The sequence below is a fragment of the Leopardus geoffroyi genome, chromosome E1, assembly GCF_018350155.1.
Source record: "Leopardus geoffroyi isolate Oge1 chromosome E1, O.geoffroyi_Oge1_pat1.0, whole genome shotgun sequence".
Lineage (NCBI taxonomy): Eukaryota > Metazoa > Chordata > Mammalia > Carnivora > Felidae > Leopardus > Leopardus geoffroyi.
In genome coordinates this window covers 43,780,826-43,795,526 of record NC_059330.1, presented here as the reverse complement: position 1 = coordinate 43,795,526, position 14,701 = coordinate 43,780,826, and the positions used below count along the sequence as shown (strand labels likewise).

Below are 14,701 nucleotides of genomic sequence, written 5' to 3'. Positions count from 1 at the left end.
GCATTGGAAATTGAAGGGGAATCTGGCTATCATCATTCTATATTGCCAGTTCTCTCTTTATAGGGGGCACCTGGGTGGCTCAGTCGGCTAAGCGTTCGACTTTGCCTCAGGTCATGATCATGCTGTTCATGAACCCTGTGTCAGGCTCTGTGCTGTTTGAGCTGTTTGAACCCTGTGTCAGGCTCTGTGCTGACAGCTCAGAGCCTGGAACCTGCTTCAGATTCTGTGTCTCCCTCTCTCTCTGTCCCTCTCCAGCTCATGCTCTGTCTCTCTCTCTCTCTCTCTCTCTCAAAAATAAACATTCAAAAATAAAAAATAAAAACACACATTCATGGGGTGCCTTGGTGGCTCCGTTGGTTGAGCATCCAACTCTCGATTTTGGCTCGGGTCATGGTCTCACAGTTTCGTGGGTGCAAGCCCTATGTTGGGCTCTGTGCTGACTGACAGCATGGAGCCTGCTTGGGATTCTCTCTCTCCCACTGTCTCTCTGTCCCTTCCCTGCTCTCATTCTCTCTGTCTCTCTCAAAATAGAAATAAAATAAACTTAAAAAAACCCACTCATTCAGGTTTTTGACCTTGACATTCCACCTTAGCTTTTTACAAAAGTTAAATCTCACTTTGTTAACTCCATTTGCCAATTTTCTGTTTTCATCTTGTTTACCTCTAGTAGTTTTTTTTAACTCAAGTATAATTAACATACAGTATTACATTAGTTTCAGGTGTGCAGCATAATGATTCAACCATTATTTTTAATTTAATATGTTTATTCTTCAAAATTCTTCTCCTTATGTTTTCTGTGACACCGTCATCTCATTTTTTTCCCACCTTATTGGCTCTTCCTTTTTTTTCTTTAAAATTGAGATATAATTGGCATATAACATTGTGTGAATTTAAGGTGTACAAAGTGTTGATTTGATACACTTATATATTGCAATACGATTACCACCATAGTGTTAACTAACAGCATCATCACATCACATAATGATCATTTCTTTTTTTGTGGTGAGAACACCAAGATTTATTCTCTTAGCAACATTCAAGTATATAATATAGTATTGCTAACTATAATCACAATGCTGTGCCTTAGATGCCCAGAACTTATTCATCTTCTAATTGTAAATTAGTACCCTTGACCAGCCTCTTCCTAATTTCCTCGTAACCACCATTCTACTCTGTTTCTGACTTCTGCTTTTTCAGATGTGAGACCTTATAGTATTTGTCTTTCTCAGATTTATCTTACCAAGCATAGTGCTTGTCACTCTTTTGTCCCTAATGTCAGGATTTCCTTCTTTCTCATAACTGAATAATATTCCATTGTAGACCTAGCTCTTTTTTGGTCTTGTTTGCTGGCTCCTTCTTTTCTGGCTGGCTTTTATATTAGCATGATCCCAGGATCCATTCTGAGTCCCATTCTCTAAGCCTCTTCCCGAATCATCTTATTGCTTTAAATAATATTGCTGTTCTTTTGACTCCCCATGTATCTCATACTTAATATGTATAAAAAAGAATTCTTCCTGTTCAACGATCTTATTCTTTCCCTAGGCTCTCTTACCTCAGTTTTCGACACCACTGTCCACCCAGCTGCTAAGTTCTAAACCTAGGAGTTCTTCATGGCCCCAGCTTCTCATTCAATTCATCACTAAATACTCTCAGTTTTGGGGCACCTGGCTGGTGCAGTTGATACAGCGAGTGACTTTTAATCTCTGGGTTGTAAGTTTGAGCCCCACAATCAGGTGTAGAGATTGCTTAAAAATAAAATCTTAAACAAATTTAAAAAAAATTTTAAAAATACTTTCAGTTTTATTGTCCAAACACATCCTATGTTTGTCCACTTCTTGTTCTCATCACTGTTACCCTTGCTGAAGCCACTGTCATCTTTTTCTCTGAACTAGCTTCCTAACTGCTTGATCTTCCAGAGAGTCTATTCTCTATACAGTAGTAGAGTGATCTTTTTACACATTGGTAATGAGATAATTTCACTCCCTGCCCCTTAAACCTTCCAAAGGTTTTCCATTGGAATTAAAAACAAAACAAAAACAAAACAAAAAACCCCACAAAATTTCTTTCCATGGGCTGCAGTAGTAGATTGAAGAGAAAGTAAGATCCAGGGAACAATGTTCGGGGGAGATGTAGAGCAAAAGCTATTTTGGTTTCATGGTTTAATTCATGGTTTAATCAGTTGGAGTTGTTTATGAATTCAGACTTCTGTAAATCTATAAGTCAATGAAAATGACTCTTTATATTGGTTATTCAGCAGTGGGTCACTATAAGTTCTTGAAATATTTCAGAATCCTCAAAGAAACACTAATTTTGGCGTTAAATATTTTATTGTGTTTTAATATTTGAAAATTGGCAATCATTTATAACATATTTGTTATTCTTCTTCGCCATAAAAACCTTAGTTCCTGGCTGTTCCAGGTAATAGTTTAACTGTACTAACTTCTTGGACAAGGGTGTTGTAAAACTTGTGTGTGATCTACCTTTCAGTATTGCCTGATGCTATTGAAAACCTCCATAATCTCAGCAAAGGGAAGATGAATATTTCTCACCTGTGGACCACTCTGTCTAACTTGAATAGTAACTTGAAAAAAAATGAATTCCTAGCTGCACTGAAATTAACAACAGTGGATGGTAAGTATTCCAAATATTACAATTAAAAGATATATAAGACTGTCGGTCTGCCTTTTGTCAATTTTTTTTTCCTTGTATCTTGTACTTGGTTGATATGCCAATATATACACTTAGAAAATATAAAGAAACCTCAGATTGTTTGGTTGTCCAACAGAAAAAAAATGTTAATATCTAATTTATTGTTACTCTAAATTGATCAATTATGCATTGATTACCTTCAAGTTGTGTAACATGCAACTGGAAAATGGCATATCCCCGTGAACACAGAGGGGACTGTTAGGAAATGTTAAGAGATCTATTCCCGTTTTTTTATTAACATGACTTCAGATATCCATACTGTAAAATAGACTTCACTACTAAGTGAGCAAGTAAAAAAAGATTCAAACAAAACCAAAATGAGTTTACAAAATAAAACAAAGACCGTGGACTATAATTTTTCTTAAAAAAATTTTTTTTAGCATTTATTTCTGAGAGAGAGAGAGACAGAGAGAGACAGAGCAGGAGCGGGGGGAGGGGCAGAGAGAGAGGGAGACACAGAATCAGAAGCAGGTTCCAGGGTCTGGGCTGTCAGCACGGAGCCCGTTGCAGGCCTCAAACTCATGAACCATGAGATCATGACCTGAGCTGAAGTCGGACGCTTAACCAACTGAGCCACCCAGGCGCCTCTACAGTTTTTCAAATAAGACTATCATTTGCTGCTGATGTTCTGCATGTAGGAGACAGGTAGTACACAACCACAGGTGAACATTTCCACTCCTTCGTACTTTTCATACCTTGAAGTTACAAATGTACTATTATACTCTTTTATGTGAAATGTTTATGCAAAACTAGCCTAGTAACAAGAGCATGCTGTCTATGGTCTTTGTCAAAGAACTGTCTTTCCCTGTGAGGATTACTTACCCCTTTTTCTTCATTAAGCTCCTGTTTAAGTGAGACTGGTAATTTTGAACTTTAAGTGTGTTGGTTGTTTTGTTTATTAACATATTTGAGATGAAGAGGGTTGATGAAAATATACTACCTGATAATAGCGATTTTTTTCCCTCTCTTTTACTGAGAAGCTTCAGTTTCTCTTGATAGAGTAAGTGGAAGTTGAAGGCAACATGCACCAGAGGAAGCATTATAGGGCATTTATTTTAATCAGACCAATAAGGTATCATTTTATGAGCTATAAAAATAACTCTGCTATCTATAAAATTACTTATTGTAAAAAAAAAACCATATACAGTATCCTGTTCATTATTGTATACTTATAAACCAAAAAACACAGTGTGTAAACTATAGGTTATTCTACCATCTAAATCTAAATATACGTATAATAGTAAAAACTATTTTACTACCCCATTTGTCATACCATTTCTTCTTTTAACATTGGACCTTCAGTACAACGTGATTTAATTCTTATTTTAATGCAGTGGTTTGCAAAGTTTTGAACCTTGTCATTTTTGGTTTTGTATTTATATTTAGTGCTGGTAAAGCAGTAGAATCCTTTTCTTCTAAATGAAATCTTACAGAGTCCCTCAATATATAAATCATAAAAGTTGAGTTTCTCTGAATAAAGTGGGGGAAATGACCAAGTGAACTGCTTAAGTATTTCAACAGAGCTTTAGAAACATGAGAAAGAACGTAAGCATTCCTGACCTAGGATCCTCTTTTTGACCATGGTGTATGTTAAAAAAGGAAAAAGGTGGGGGGGCGGGCGGTGTGCCTGAATGGCTCAATCAGTTAAGTGTCCAACTCTTGATTTCAGCTCAGGTCATGATCTCACAGTCGTGGACTCGAGCCCCTTGTCTGGCTCTGTGCTGACAGGATGGAGCCTGCTTGGGATTCTCTCTCTCCCTCTCTCTCTCTTCCCCTCCCCCCCCCCAATAAATAAATAAACTTAAAAAAATGTTTTTCTTGCAGAAGATGATGAAGTACAAATAGAAGAATTTGGACAAGTGGTAAAGGGTATTCGTGATGCCTCCAGGTTAAAAGGTAACTAGTAAATTATTTGTGACTGTTACATTTACTTTTATTGAATGGATGTCTTTGTGTTTTGTTTTTTAGAATTTCTAGTTCTGTTAATTTCTGCTTACCATGTTGGCATTGATCTGTTTTAAGGCAGGCAAAACTTGATTTTGATTAAAAGTTGGCAGCATACATGATGAAAGAAAAAAGCCTTTTTCTGGAATGGGGCCTGTGTAAACCTATTTTAAATCCCTTTTTTTGTTGTTGTTATTTGTGTGTGTGTGTGTGTGTGTGTGTGTGTGTGTGTGTATGTTTTGTTCTGGACTTTATGTAAAGTCAGATACTAGCTTTACAATTTTTCAGATATGAAAATTTTCTGTACCATTTTTAGCCTCAGACTTAGGACTCTACCCCTATGTAAAGGCTTATAGATTATAGAATTTCTCAGAAATCTTCTACCTCTTCCTTTAGTAGACATTCCTCATGTTCCTTTCTTTGGATTTTGTTAACATATAAGAGTGACCATGTGCATTTTGGTACCATGGGTATTTCCTACCACTTGACTTCCATTTTTGCTTAAAAGTTAAAATCATAGACCTAAAACCAATGGAGATCATACTCATGGAGTTTGTGTATTTTTCTATTGGGAAAATAAGTTTAAAACTTAATTATCACTGGTAATTTATTTGAATAACATTCAAATGACTATTTGGTCAATGAGGACTGTCAGGAGAAGAATAACAACATAGGTATATGTTTAGGAAAATGGAAGCAGAGTCATTTCTGGGTGTAAAGAAGTAGATAGATACTTTTCAGATTTTTAATAACCACTCTGCCCTCGTATAAAAATTTTAACATCATTGCTTCTCTTTTAGGTTAAGAAAAGTACTTAATAATTCCCTGTTGACATATAAATATGTTACCTGGGTCACATAACATAATTAGCATCAATATATTATAGTGAAATAGATTGGCTGTGCTATAGGAAACAATGCATACAGGTAGAAAAGCACATGGGCTATGGAGTTTGATACATGGTGGTTTGTGCGTTTTTGACTTACCAGCTGGGTAGTCTCTGTAGGTCATTCTCGTTTCCTCATCTTTTAAACAAGGAAGCTAATAAAATCACGTTTCTCCTAGAGTTGTCAGGATCAACTGCAAAAACACATATAAAGCACATAATCTAATTATTAGACACATACTATATACTTGGTAAATGGTAGTTAATTTGGAAATCAGAAAACAGAGTTCAGAAAGACTGGTATTTAGGACAGGTAACTTTTTATGTGGAGGAAGGAAAAAAAATGGAAACTAAACCATTGAGAAAGGAGAACAGTGAAAAAGGAGAAAGGTGTAGTTTAGGTACCTGAATCTGGGAGCTGGTCATAATGATTGGGGGTTGACACTGGAATCTGTCAGCCAGTGCAAGAAAAGGCCAATAATTACAGGGAAGAGTTAGGAAGGGCCACCCTGGAAGAAAAGTGTTAACATAGCAGGCCTGAAACTGCTCTCTTTAGAAAAGTCTGCTTGCAAGGTTGACTGTCATATGCGCAGAATGTTCCCTTCATTACTGACTGATAAGGTTAGTTCACTGTGCCTGGACTATTTGTTGACAAACTTGGAGGGGCTGAGAAAATAGGCATATTGTGGATCAAGTTCTATGCTTTCCTTCAGTATACACACAGTTTTAAGGGATTATGGTCAGTGTCTGATCTTGTAGTTGAAGATTTTAGAGGTTGGGCAGGCAGTTCTAGGTATTGATGAGGATTAAGGATAGCCATTGATTTGGATGACTTTGGAAAGGAAGTGAAAGTTTTTGGAGTTGAGAGGTCAAGGTCATTCTTATTGTCATCAGATGATAATGGGAAATGGGGCTGAGGGAGGATTATGAGCAGGGTGACCAAAGATCCTCCAAGAAGGTGAAAGAGTGATCAGAAAGTCAGTAGATGATGGTGTCCGGAGGGTAGTGTAGGTCAAAGACAGGCCTGAATCTCAGGGGAGGGATAGGTTTGATTGAAGGTGGAACTAAAATAGCCAGACGGCAGAATCTTAGGAGTGTTTCTCTGCTTCCTCGTCCTATGTGGAGCATGGGAGGATGAGCAGACTCCTCTTAAGGTGTCTGTGCAAAGAAACCATATTTTAAAGGAAACCAAGCTTTAGGTAAAACAAGCAGAGCTGATACAGGTTTTTAGGTGACTGCCATTTGCAGTTGCCTCGCTGAGATGTTAGGGGGACAGAAAGTGAAGCGGGATCGAAGGTACTAAGAAGCTGTGATTACTGTTTGCAGCTATTCCTGATGGCTTAATAATAATAATAATAATAATAATAATAATAATAATAGTGACTTTATTGCTATTAATATGGCACTTAGTGTTTCTATATACCTAATGTTGTCTTAAGTGTTTTTCATACATCATATATTTAATCTCCATATTAACTGTGTGAGGTAGATAGTATTATTAAATTATTTTAGATATAAGACTACTGAATTTGATAGAGGGTTTCAATAGTAATAATTTGCTCAAGGTCAGATAGTTTCAGGTCACAAATCCTGGAGCCAGGATTTGAATGTACTTAACACTGCCTCCTTTGAAAGGGCTGGAAATAAAGCAAAATTCCAGATGCCAGAGTACAACTGGATCTTGGTAGAATTGAAAAGAAAAGGTGAGTGAATCTTTGTGATACTTGTGTTTACTATTTTACATTTCTCATGATTCTGAAATCTATTTCACTTCCACCAGGATGAGTTAATTTTGTTTGCTACCATTAGAGCTCTAGTTTAAAATAACTACTTTGTGTCATTGCAGTGAAAAATTCAGCCATAGCAACCATTTTGATTGTGCCAATTTTATATTAGCACCAAAGAAACGTGGCAGACCAAGCATATTGTTTTGCTGGACTTAGAATTTCCTGAGGGCTGGATTCTTCACTGAGATTTCTTATTCAAGAGGTGATCATAAATCATGGACTACCACTGACAAAAGTCTTGAATGATGGCTACTGTTGTTTTTTAAGTCAGAGGTTAGTTCAATTACCGAATCACTTTTTTCTGTTTCTAGAGTTACAAGACATTGTCTTAGCTCTTAATGGGCTTGAAGGTGACATGATATCTGGGAAGAACTTGGAGAGCTTCCTAGGAAATATTGGGATTAAGTCACCTGAAGAAGAGGTAGAGAAAATTCTTCAGTCAGATCTTGTTTCTGGTAAGCATTTAAATATTATTATCCATTTTTTTTGTTTTGGGTAGGAGTAACTGAAGAAAGTGTGCAAGGTTTTTGTTCAAGCGAATGGAGCTCCTTTGAGCTAATATCTATAGGTATTTGCTTGTATTGCTGTAAATGTCCTTAAAGAGGAGACTTTCTTTTACAGTCCTTTTTTACAGTTAATGAGAATACTCTTAGCAAGCAGGTAGAAATTTTGTGGGGGAGTGGGCCCGTTGGTATCCACTCTTTTTAGATAGATCTTGATTTAGTGACTAACACATAGTTTGGAAATTCCAGCTCTGTGAATAGAATACCTAGCTTTGTTGGTTTGTACCAAGTAAAGTTATTGGACTTACAACTTTCTTAGTAGGTTAGTTGCCTTACAGGTAGAATCAGAATTAGTATATCTACAATCTTGTAAGGTTAATTGCAAGGCACAGTGGGTGAAAATGAATCCCAAGTATCTTGTATGTAAAGTAAAGAAATTGTATGCTGGTTTTGATTTTCATATGAGCTTTTTAATATTACATTTCCCAGGGATTCTTGTCTGTTTCCCCTCTCTCTCTTTCTTACAGATGACAACATGGTGAATGTTAAAGACTGTATGAAGGGTTTGAAGGACACTCAGAAATTTTCCACTTTTGTTGGTAAGAACTTTATGGTAAAACTGTTGAATGGCAAACAACACAGGACTCATTCAGAGGTCACGTAGCCAAACAGTATATTTGGTGCTCAGATCTTCTTTGTAGTATTTGTGCCAAATGTTTGTTTCATCTACATTTGAACTCTTCCAGTTATGGCAAACTTGATTACATTTGTTTTTCACTTAAGAATTTGTATTTGAATGGAAAAGATTGGGAAAATCACAAGGTTATGATCTTTTCCAATAGCTAAAGTAAGGACACTTTATTATATAATAATGGCAATTTTGAAACTGCTATAAAAAAATTTAGTGACCAGAAATGTAAGAGATATAAAGTGCAAGGCTCATGTAATGTCACCTTCTGGAAATATCCCTGTTAAAGTGTGGTAAATATCCCTTTAGCCTTTTTTATTTGAATCTATGAATATTTGTGTATTCTGATATTATTTAAAAATTAGGCGCACTTGGGTGGCTCAGTTGGTTAAGTGTCTGATTTTGGCTCAGGTTATGATCTCATGGTTTGTGAGTTCAAGCCCCACATTGGGCTCTCTGCTGTCAGCACAGAGCCCACTTCAGATCCTCTGTTTCCTCCTCTCTCTGCCCCTGCTTGTTCTCTAAATAAATAAATTAATTAATTAAAATAAAATTACCACGTCCATAATATTCCATGACTTGCAGTTTTAAAGAAATTAACAGTGCGGCGCCTGGGTGGCGCAGTCGGTTAAGCGTCCGACTTCAGCCAGGTCACGATCTCGCGGTCCGTGAGTTCGAGCCCCGCGTCGGGCCCTGGGCTGATGGCTCAGAGCCTGGAGCCTGTTTCCGATTCTGTGTCTCCCTCTCTCTCTGCCCCTCCCCCGTTCATGCTCCGTCTCTCTCTGTCCCAAAAATAAATAAACGTTGAAAAAAAAATTAAAAAAAAAAAAAAAAAAAAAAGAAATTAACAGTGTATCTTAGATATTGTTCCATGTTCCATTGTATCATAAACAACCTCATTCTTTTTAAAGATTGCATAATATTCCATTTGGGGGATGTACTGTCATTTTATCCACAACACTTTTGATGATATTTGCCAATTAAAAATCTGAAAATTTGCCAATTTTTCACCACTGAAACATTTTGATGAGCATTGTTGTAGGTATGTATGTGCATAAAGTTCTCCTGGGGGATAAAATCCTCAGAAGTCACACTGCTAGACTGAAATATATGCAGTTGTGAGATGTTAACAGCTACTGCTTAATTATCCTCCAAAAAGTTTGTAAAAATTCACACTTTTATCAGTAATGGATATTATTTATTGAAAATTCTGCTGGTAAAAGAATTCTATTGTTTTAATATGCATGTCTTTAATGACTAGTGAGGTAAAACATTTTTCATATGATTGTTGAATATGCTTTGCTTTTATTTTAATTAGATTGCCTTTTTCATATGAATTTATAAATAGCTCTTTATATATAAGGGACATTAATGTTCTGTCTTGTCTATTGCTATTTTTTTTCTAGTTTATTATTCATCTTTAAAATTTTTTTTTTTTTTTTCAACGTTTATTTATTTTTGGGACAGAGAGAGACAGAGCATGAACGGGGGAGGGGCAGAGAGAGAGGGAGACACAGAATCGGAAACAGGCTCCAGGCTCCGAGCCATCAGCCCAGAGCCTGACGCGGGGCTCGAACTCCCGGACCGCGAGATCGTGACCTGGCTGAAGTCGGACGCCTAACCGACTGCGCCACCCAGGCGCCCCAAGTTTATTATTCATCTTTGACTGATTTTGGTGGCCTGCTTATTGCCATCCTCTGTTTTATTTTGTCAGTTTTGGTAATTTTTATTCTCCTAGGAAATTTATTTTATTCAAGTGTTTTTTGGGAATATTCGTACAATCCTATGCAGTGATAATTCTTTTGATTTTTTTGTATCTGGTTATTTTCTCATTCTTAAATCTGTATATATATTTGTGTGTGTGTGTGTATTTATATATCTTTTTCTAGATTTCCTAGCAGATCTTTTAATTATCTCTGTTTTTAAAGCTCTACATCTTAGATTTATCTTTAGTGTTTCTATTTATAGTAAAAAAAATTCTGCTTTTATCTTTAGGATGTCCTTTCTATTGTTCCCTTTTGTCCATTTTATAGTTTTTCTAAGTTGTTTAAATTATGAACTTACTTTTTTCTTCTTACTGAGAAATAAATGTTTAAGACTATCAATTTTCAGTAAGACTTTGGTTTATCAAAGTCTTTATTCTTGTTTTTTTCTAAGTATATTCAGTTGTATTTAGATTTTCTCCTTGATGTAAGAGTTGCTTAAGAGAAAAACCTTAAATTTTAAAGCAATTATTTGAAAAATTTTAAATGAATTTAAAATTTTTAAATTTGAATTTGAATTTCATTATTGTCCTCTCTTTGTTGTTTATTTTTAGTTTACTGTGGTCAGAGAATGAGGTCTATAGTAGAGGATTTGATAGTTTCTGTGTTAATTAGATACGGAGTTTTTTCGATTTTTACACGTTTATTTAAAAACCACATTAGGCGCGCCTGGGTGGCTCAGTTGGTTGAGTGTCCGACTTTGGCTCAGGTCATGATCTCGCGGTCTGTGAGTTCGAGCCCTGCGTCGGGCTCTGTGCTGACAGCTCAGATCCTGGAGCCTGCTTCAGATTCTGGGTCTCCCTCTCTCTCTGCCCCTCCCCCACTCATGCTCTGTCTCTCTCTGTCTCAGAAATAAACATTAAAAAAAAAATTAAAAAAAACCACATTAGTGGGTTTCAGGGACAGGCTAATCGTAATGTACACTCATCCTACTGTTTGTCTTGGAAATCCTTATGACTTTTTGAAGCAGCCCATTCCATAATTTTTGGACAGCTGTAGAACTAGTCAATTGTTCCACATATTTGATGGAAATCCTGCCTTATAATTCCATTCCCAAACTTAACATTTGGACTCTTCCCCCTGTCAGTAGCCCTCCAGGGATGGGAGGAGAGCTCTTTTCTTTCTTTTACGTTGAATCATCTTTTCTTTGGACTCAGATTTCCCTTCAATCATTCCTCACATGGCCTATTTTTGAAACTTCTTACCAATGACTAATGACTAACTCATGGAACAACATAATATATTAAATTATACTTTCACATAAATTAGCTAATTTTAAAGTCATTTATCATATATTTCTCTTAATGAATTCTGAAAGATTATTTTTTTAGACATGTACTTTAGAAATGTGAAGAGGTTTTTGTTTGTTTTAATTAAGGGGGGGGGTGGTCAGTCATGGATTTCCTAGTTCAGATGTTTGATATTATCATGCTAAACATAATGGGCTTTGCTGATTCTCTAAATTGGGTAAAGTGAGCTGACAGGAGCAAGGGGTGTAGGGAAAGAAAGTAGAAAGGGAAGGATTGGAGTTTGGGAGCAGTTGTGACGAATGGAGGGGATTTTTTATGAAATGGTGAGCTCGTTAATAGAGAAACTTTGGCATACTTTTTTGTTCATAAAGGAATAGCCCACGCAGAACCCGGAGTTTTAACAAAATAATCTTAAGAATAAAGATAAGGGACTATAGAAAACTATAGTGGAGAATGGATTGCTCTACCTTTTTAAATGGCCACATGTGGGTAGTGGCTGCCATTTTGGACAGTGCAAAACTGCAAGAATCCATCAGTTTTACTGTTATGTTCCAAAAATTTAGATCCATGGACTGAATTACATGTTGCATGTATATTCTCTGTGTTTGTAGCATTGAATGACATCATTGGTACATTGGAATGTATGGAAGAAAGTGATCAGTCTGGCAAGGACAACTATGCAGATGTACTTGGAAACACCAATAGAATTTATTTCACTGATAATAGTTTTCAAGAAGTGCTGGATGATTCCTTGCTCGACGGTGAGTTGATTGAGCAGATAACCAGCAACTTGTAATAAAAATTTCTTCTAAAATTTTATCCAAGGGTTTAAAATATTTTACCAAATACTTAATTAATTAAATCTTAATACTTAGTTCCTAAATACTACTGTAAATGTATTGAAATGCAATTTACTACAGATCAGATTTAGGTATATATCTTATATTCTATATTCACGGAGATTTAGTTATTACAATATCAAATTCCTAGATGATCTCTTGGACTGCATTGTAAACTTGGTCTGAAAGTATTTATATATATTGTCATATGGCTTTAAAATGTTTCTTTCTAGAGTAATTTCATTTCAAAGTTAATCCCTTTCCTTTTATGAATTTTAGAGAGGTCCTAATAGTTGTCTAGCTTTCTTTTTCTTTTAGGTGAACGGCTCTTTGAAAAATACAAGTTATTGTTGAACAATTAAACCGTTGGTCTATATAACATTCTGTGTAAGTGTTGATCTGGCTATTTGCTCTATTTACAAAGAATTTACCTGATCCATCCATATTCTTATCTGGGATATACCCAGATGGATTTTATCAATACTTGGAAAGCCATCTCCTGCCTTTAAATTTAACTTCAGCTAAAAAATGAGATCAGATCTGTGTCTCAGGGAAAAACTGGCAATATGCAAAGACAGTTTAGATTGTCAAAACTGATGGGGGAGGAATGCTGGGATCTGGTGAGTAGAGGTGAGGGATGCTACTAACCACCCTATAATGTATAGGACAGCACTCCCCCACATAATTAGCTGGCCCCAAATGTAATTTTGCTCAGTTGAGAAATTCTGTTTTAGAGTTATCTTGTAAAATTGCCAAACCTACTATTTTGAAAGTACTTTTTAATAGGTTAGCTATATTTTTTTTAATCCTGCTTAGATCACATTTTAAAAATTAATGTAAATATAATGTATCTTGATTCTAACCCCCTTTTGCTTCAAGGTAATACCTGTACTAGTTGTGAGTTATTCTAAACTGCTCTCTAACTGTAGTGTGGTCCATCTATGCAAATGGACATATTTTGTTTCTATCACTTGTCCCTCAAATACATCTCTGTATCAATTTGCATTTTTGTAGAAAATGTATAGGATGAAGGGTATAACTGCACCTTGTCCTTAGGAAAAGCTCCAGAATTAGATAGATAGATAGGCAGGTAGGACTAAAGAAGGACAATTCAGACTAATAATTAAACATGTTATTGAATATATGAGCCTGGGGATTAAGCTGTTCTCTTAGGGATAAAGGAAGCATTTGTAACATTAGAATCTCAGCCACATTTAAGAAGCTTGGTGGAGCTTGACGAATCCATGGAGTCTAAGAAGTAAGAGGAAGATGAGTAGAGAACGTTATTCTGGAAGCTAGTGGAGGATTTTGAGAAGAAGGGAATGGTCAATGCTAAATGTTATTGAGAAATGAAGTATGTAATTTATCCATTGGTTTTCTTCCAAACTGGGTAAAATCAGGATGCTGTTCCTTATGGCATAATCTCTCTATTTAAATTTGCAGACTTTAGGAAAGAGGCTTTGTCTTCAAATCTGAAACTACCAACAGCAGATGGTAAGGATTTTATATATGTATACAAGAAAGCATTCCCTATGAAAGAGTTATTTTTTAGGATCATTGCCAGGTGACAATGGATTCCTAGTCCATTCTTCCCACTCCAACCAGAGTAATTTTTTTTTTCAAAAAAGTAATCTGATTGTGTGATGTCCCCCTATTTTCAACTCTTTAAACATTTTCCATTGTTGTTAAAGATCAAAATCCTGCATGTCCTAGCTCTCTGGTATAATTTTGTACCATTACCCTTGCTTTCTGCATTTTCAAGTACATTGGCTTTCTTTCATTTCCTTCGAAATCCAACTACAAAGCTTTTGCGTATTTTGTTCCCTGGAATAGTTTTCCCTGACACTCTTTGCCTAGTTAATGTTTACTCATCTTTCAAATGAGTGATGGGGTGCCTGGGTGACTCAGTTGGTTAAGTGTCTCACTTTGGCTCAGGTCATGATGTCGTAGTCTGTGAGTTTGAGCCCTGTGCTGAGCTTTGCGCTGACAGCTCAGAGCATGGAGCCTGCTTCAGATTCTGTGTCTCTTTCTCTGTCTCAAAAATAGACATTAAAAAAAAAATTGAATGAATGTCAATTTCCTCTAGGGAGCCTGTCATTATCTGCTAGTCGAGGTCAGCTTCTTTTATTATAAGCTTTCATTAAACTATGTCTTTTTCATAGCATTTACTTCATACTATAAATACCCATTAATATTTTTTTAAATGACACTAGAAATGCTCTATATTTTAGCTTATAAAGTGACAAAAGTAGGAGCACCTGACTGGTTCAGTTGGTAGAACATGCAACTCTTAACCTCAGGGTCATGAGTTCAAGCCCCATGTTGGGTGTAG

General features: G+C 36.1%; 1 protein-coding gene across 1 annotated transcript in view; it reads left to right on the top strand.

Annotated features, from left to right (window-relative positions):
• Positions 1-14,701, top strand: part of EFCAB13 (EF-hand calcium binding domain 13) — a 132,744-nt gene that overhangs the window by 88,961 nt on the left and 29,082 nt on the right. Inside the window, 6 exon segments of the mRNA XM_045489278.1 lie at positions 2,488-2,631; positions 4,534-4,605; positions 7,638-7,781; positions 8,357-8,428; positions 12,142-12,291; positions 13,813-13,863. Of these exon segments, the coding sequence (XP_045345234.1) occupies positions 2,488-2,631; positions 4,534-4,605; positions 7,638-7,781; positions 8,357-8,428; positions 12,142-12,291; positions 13,813-13,863 (633 nt within the window).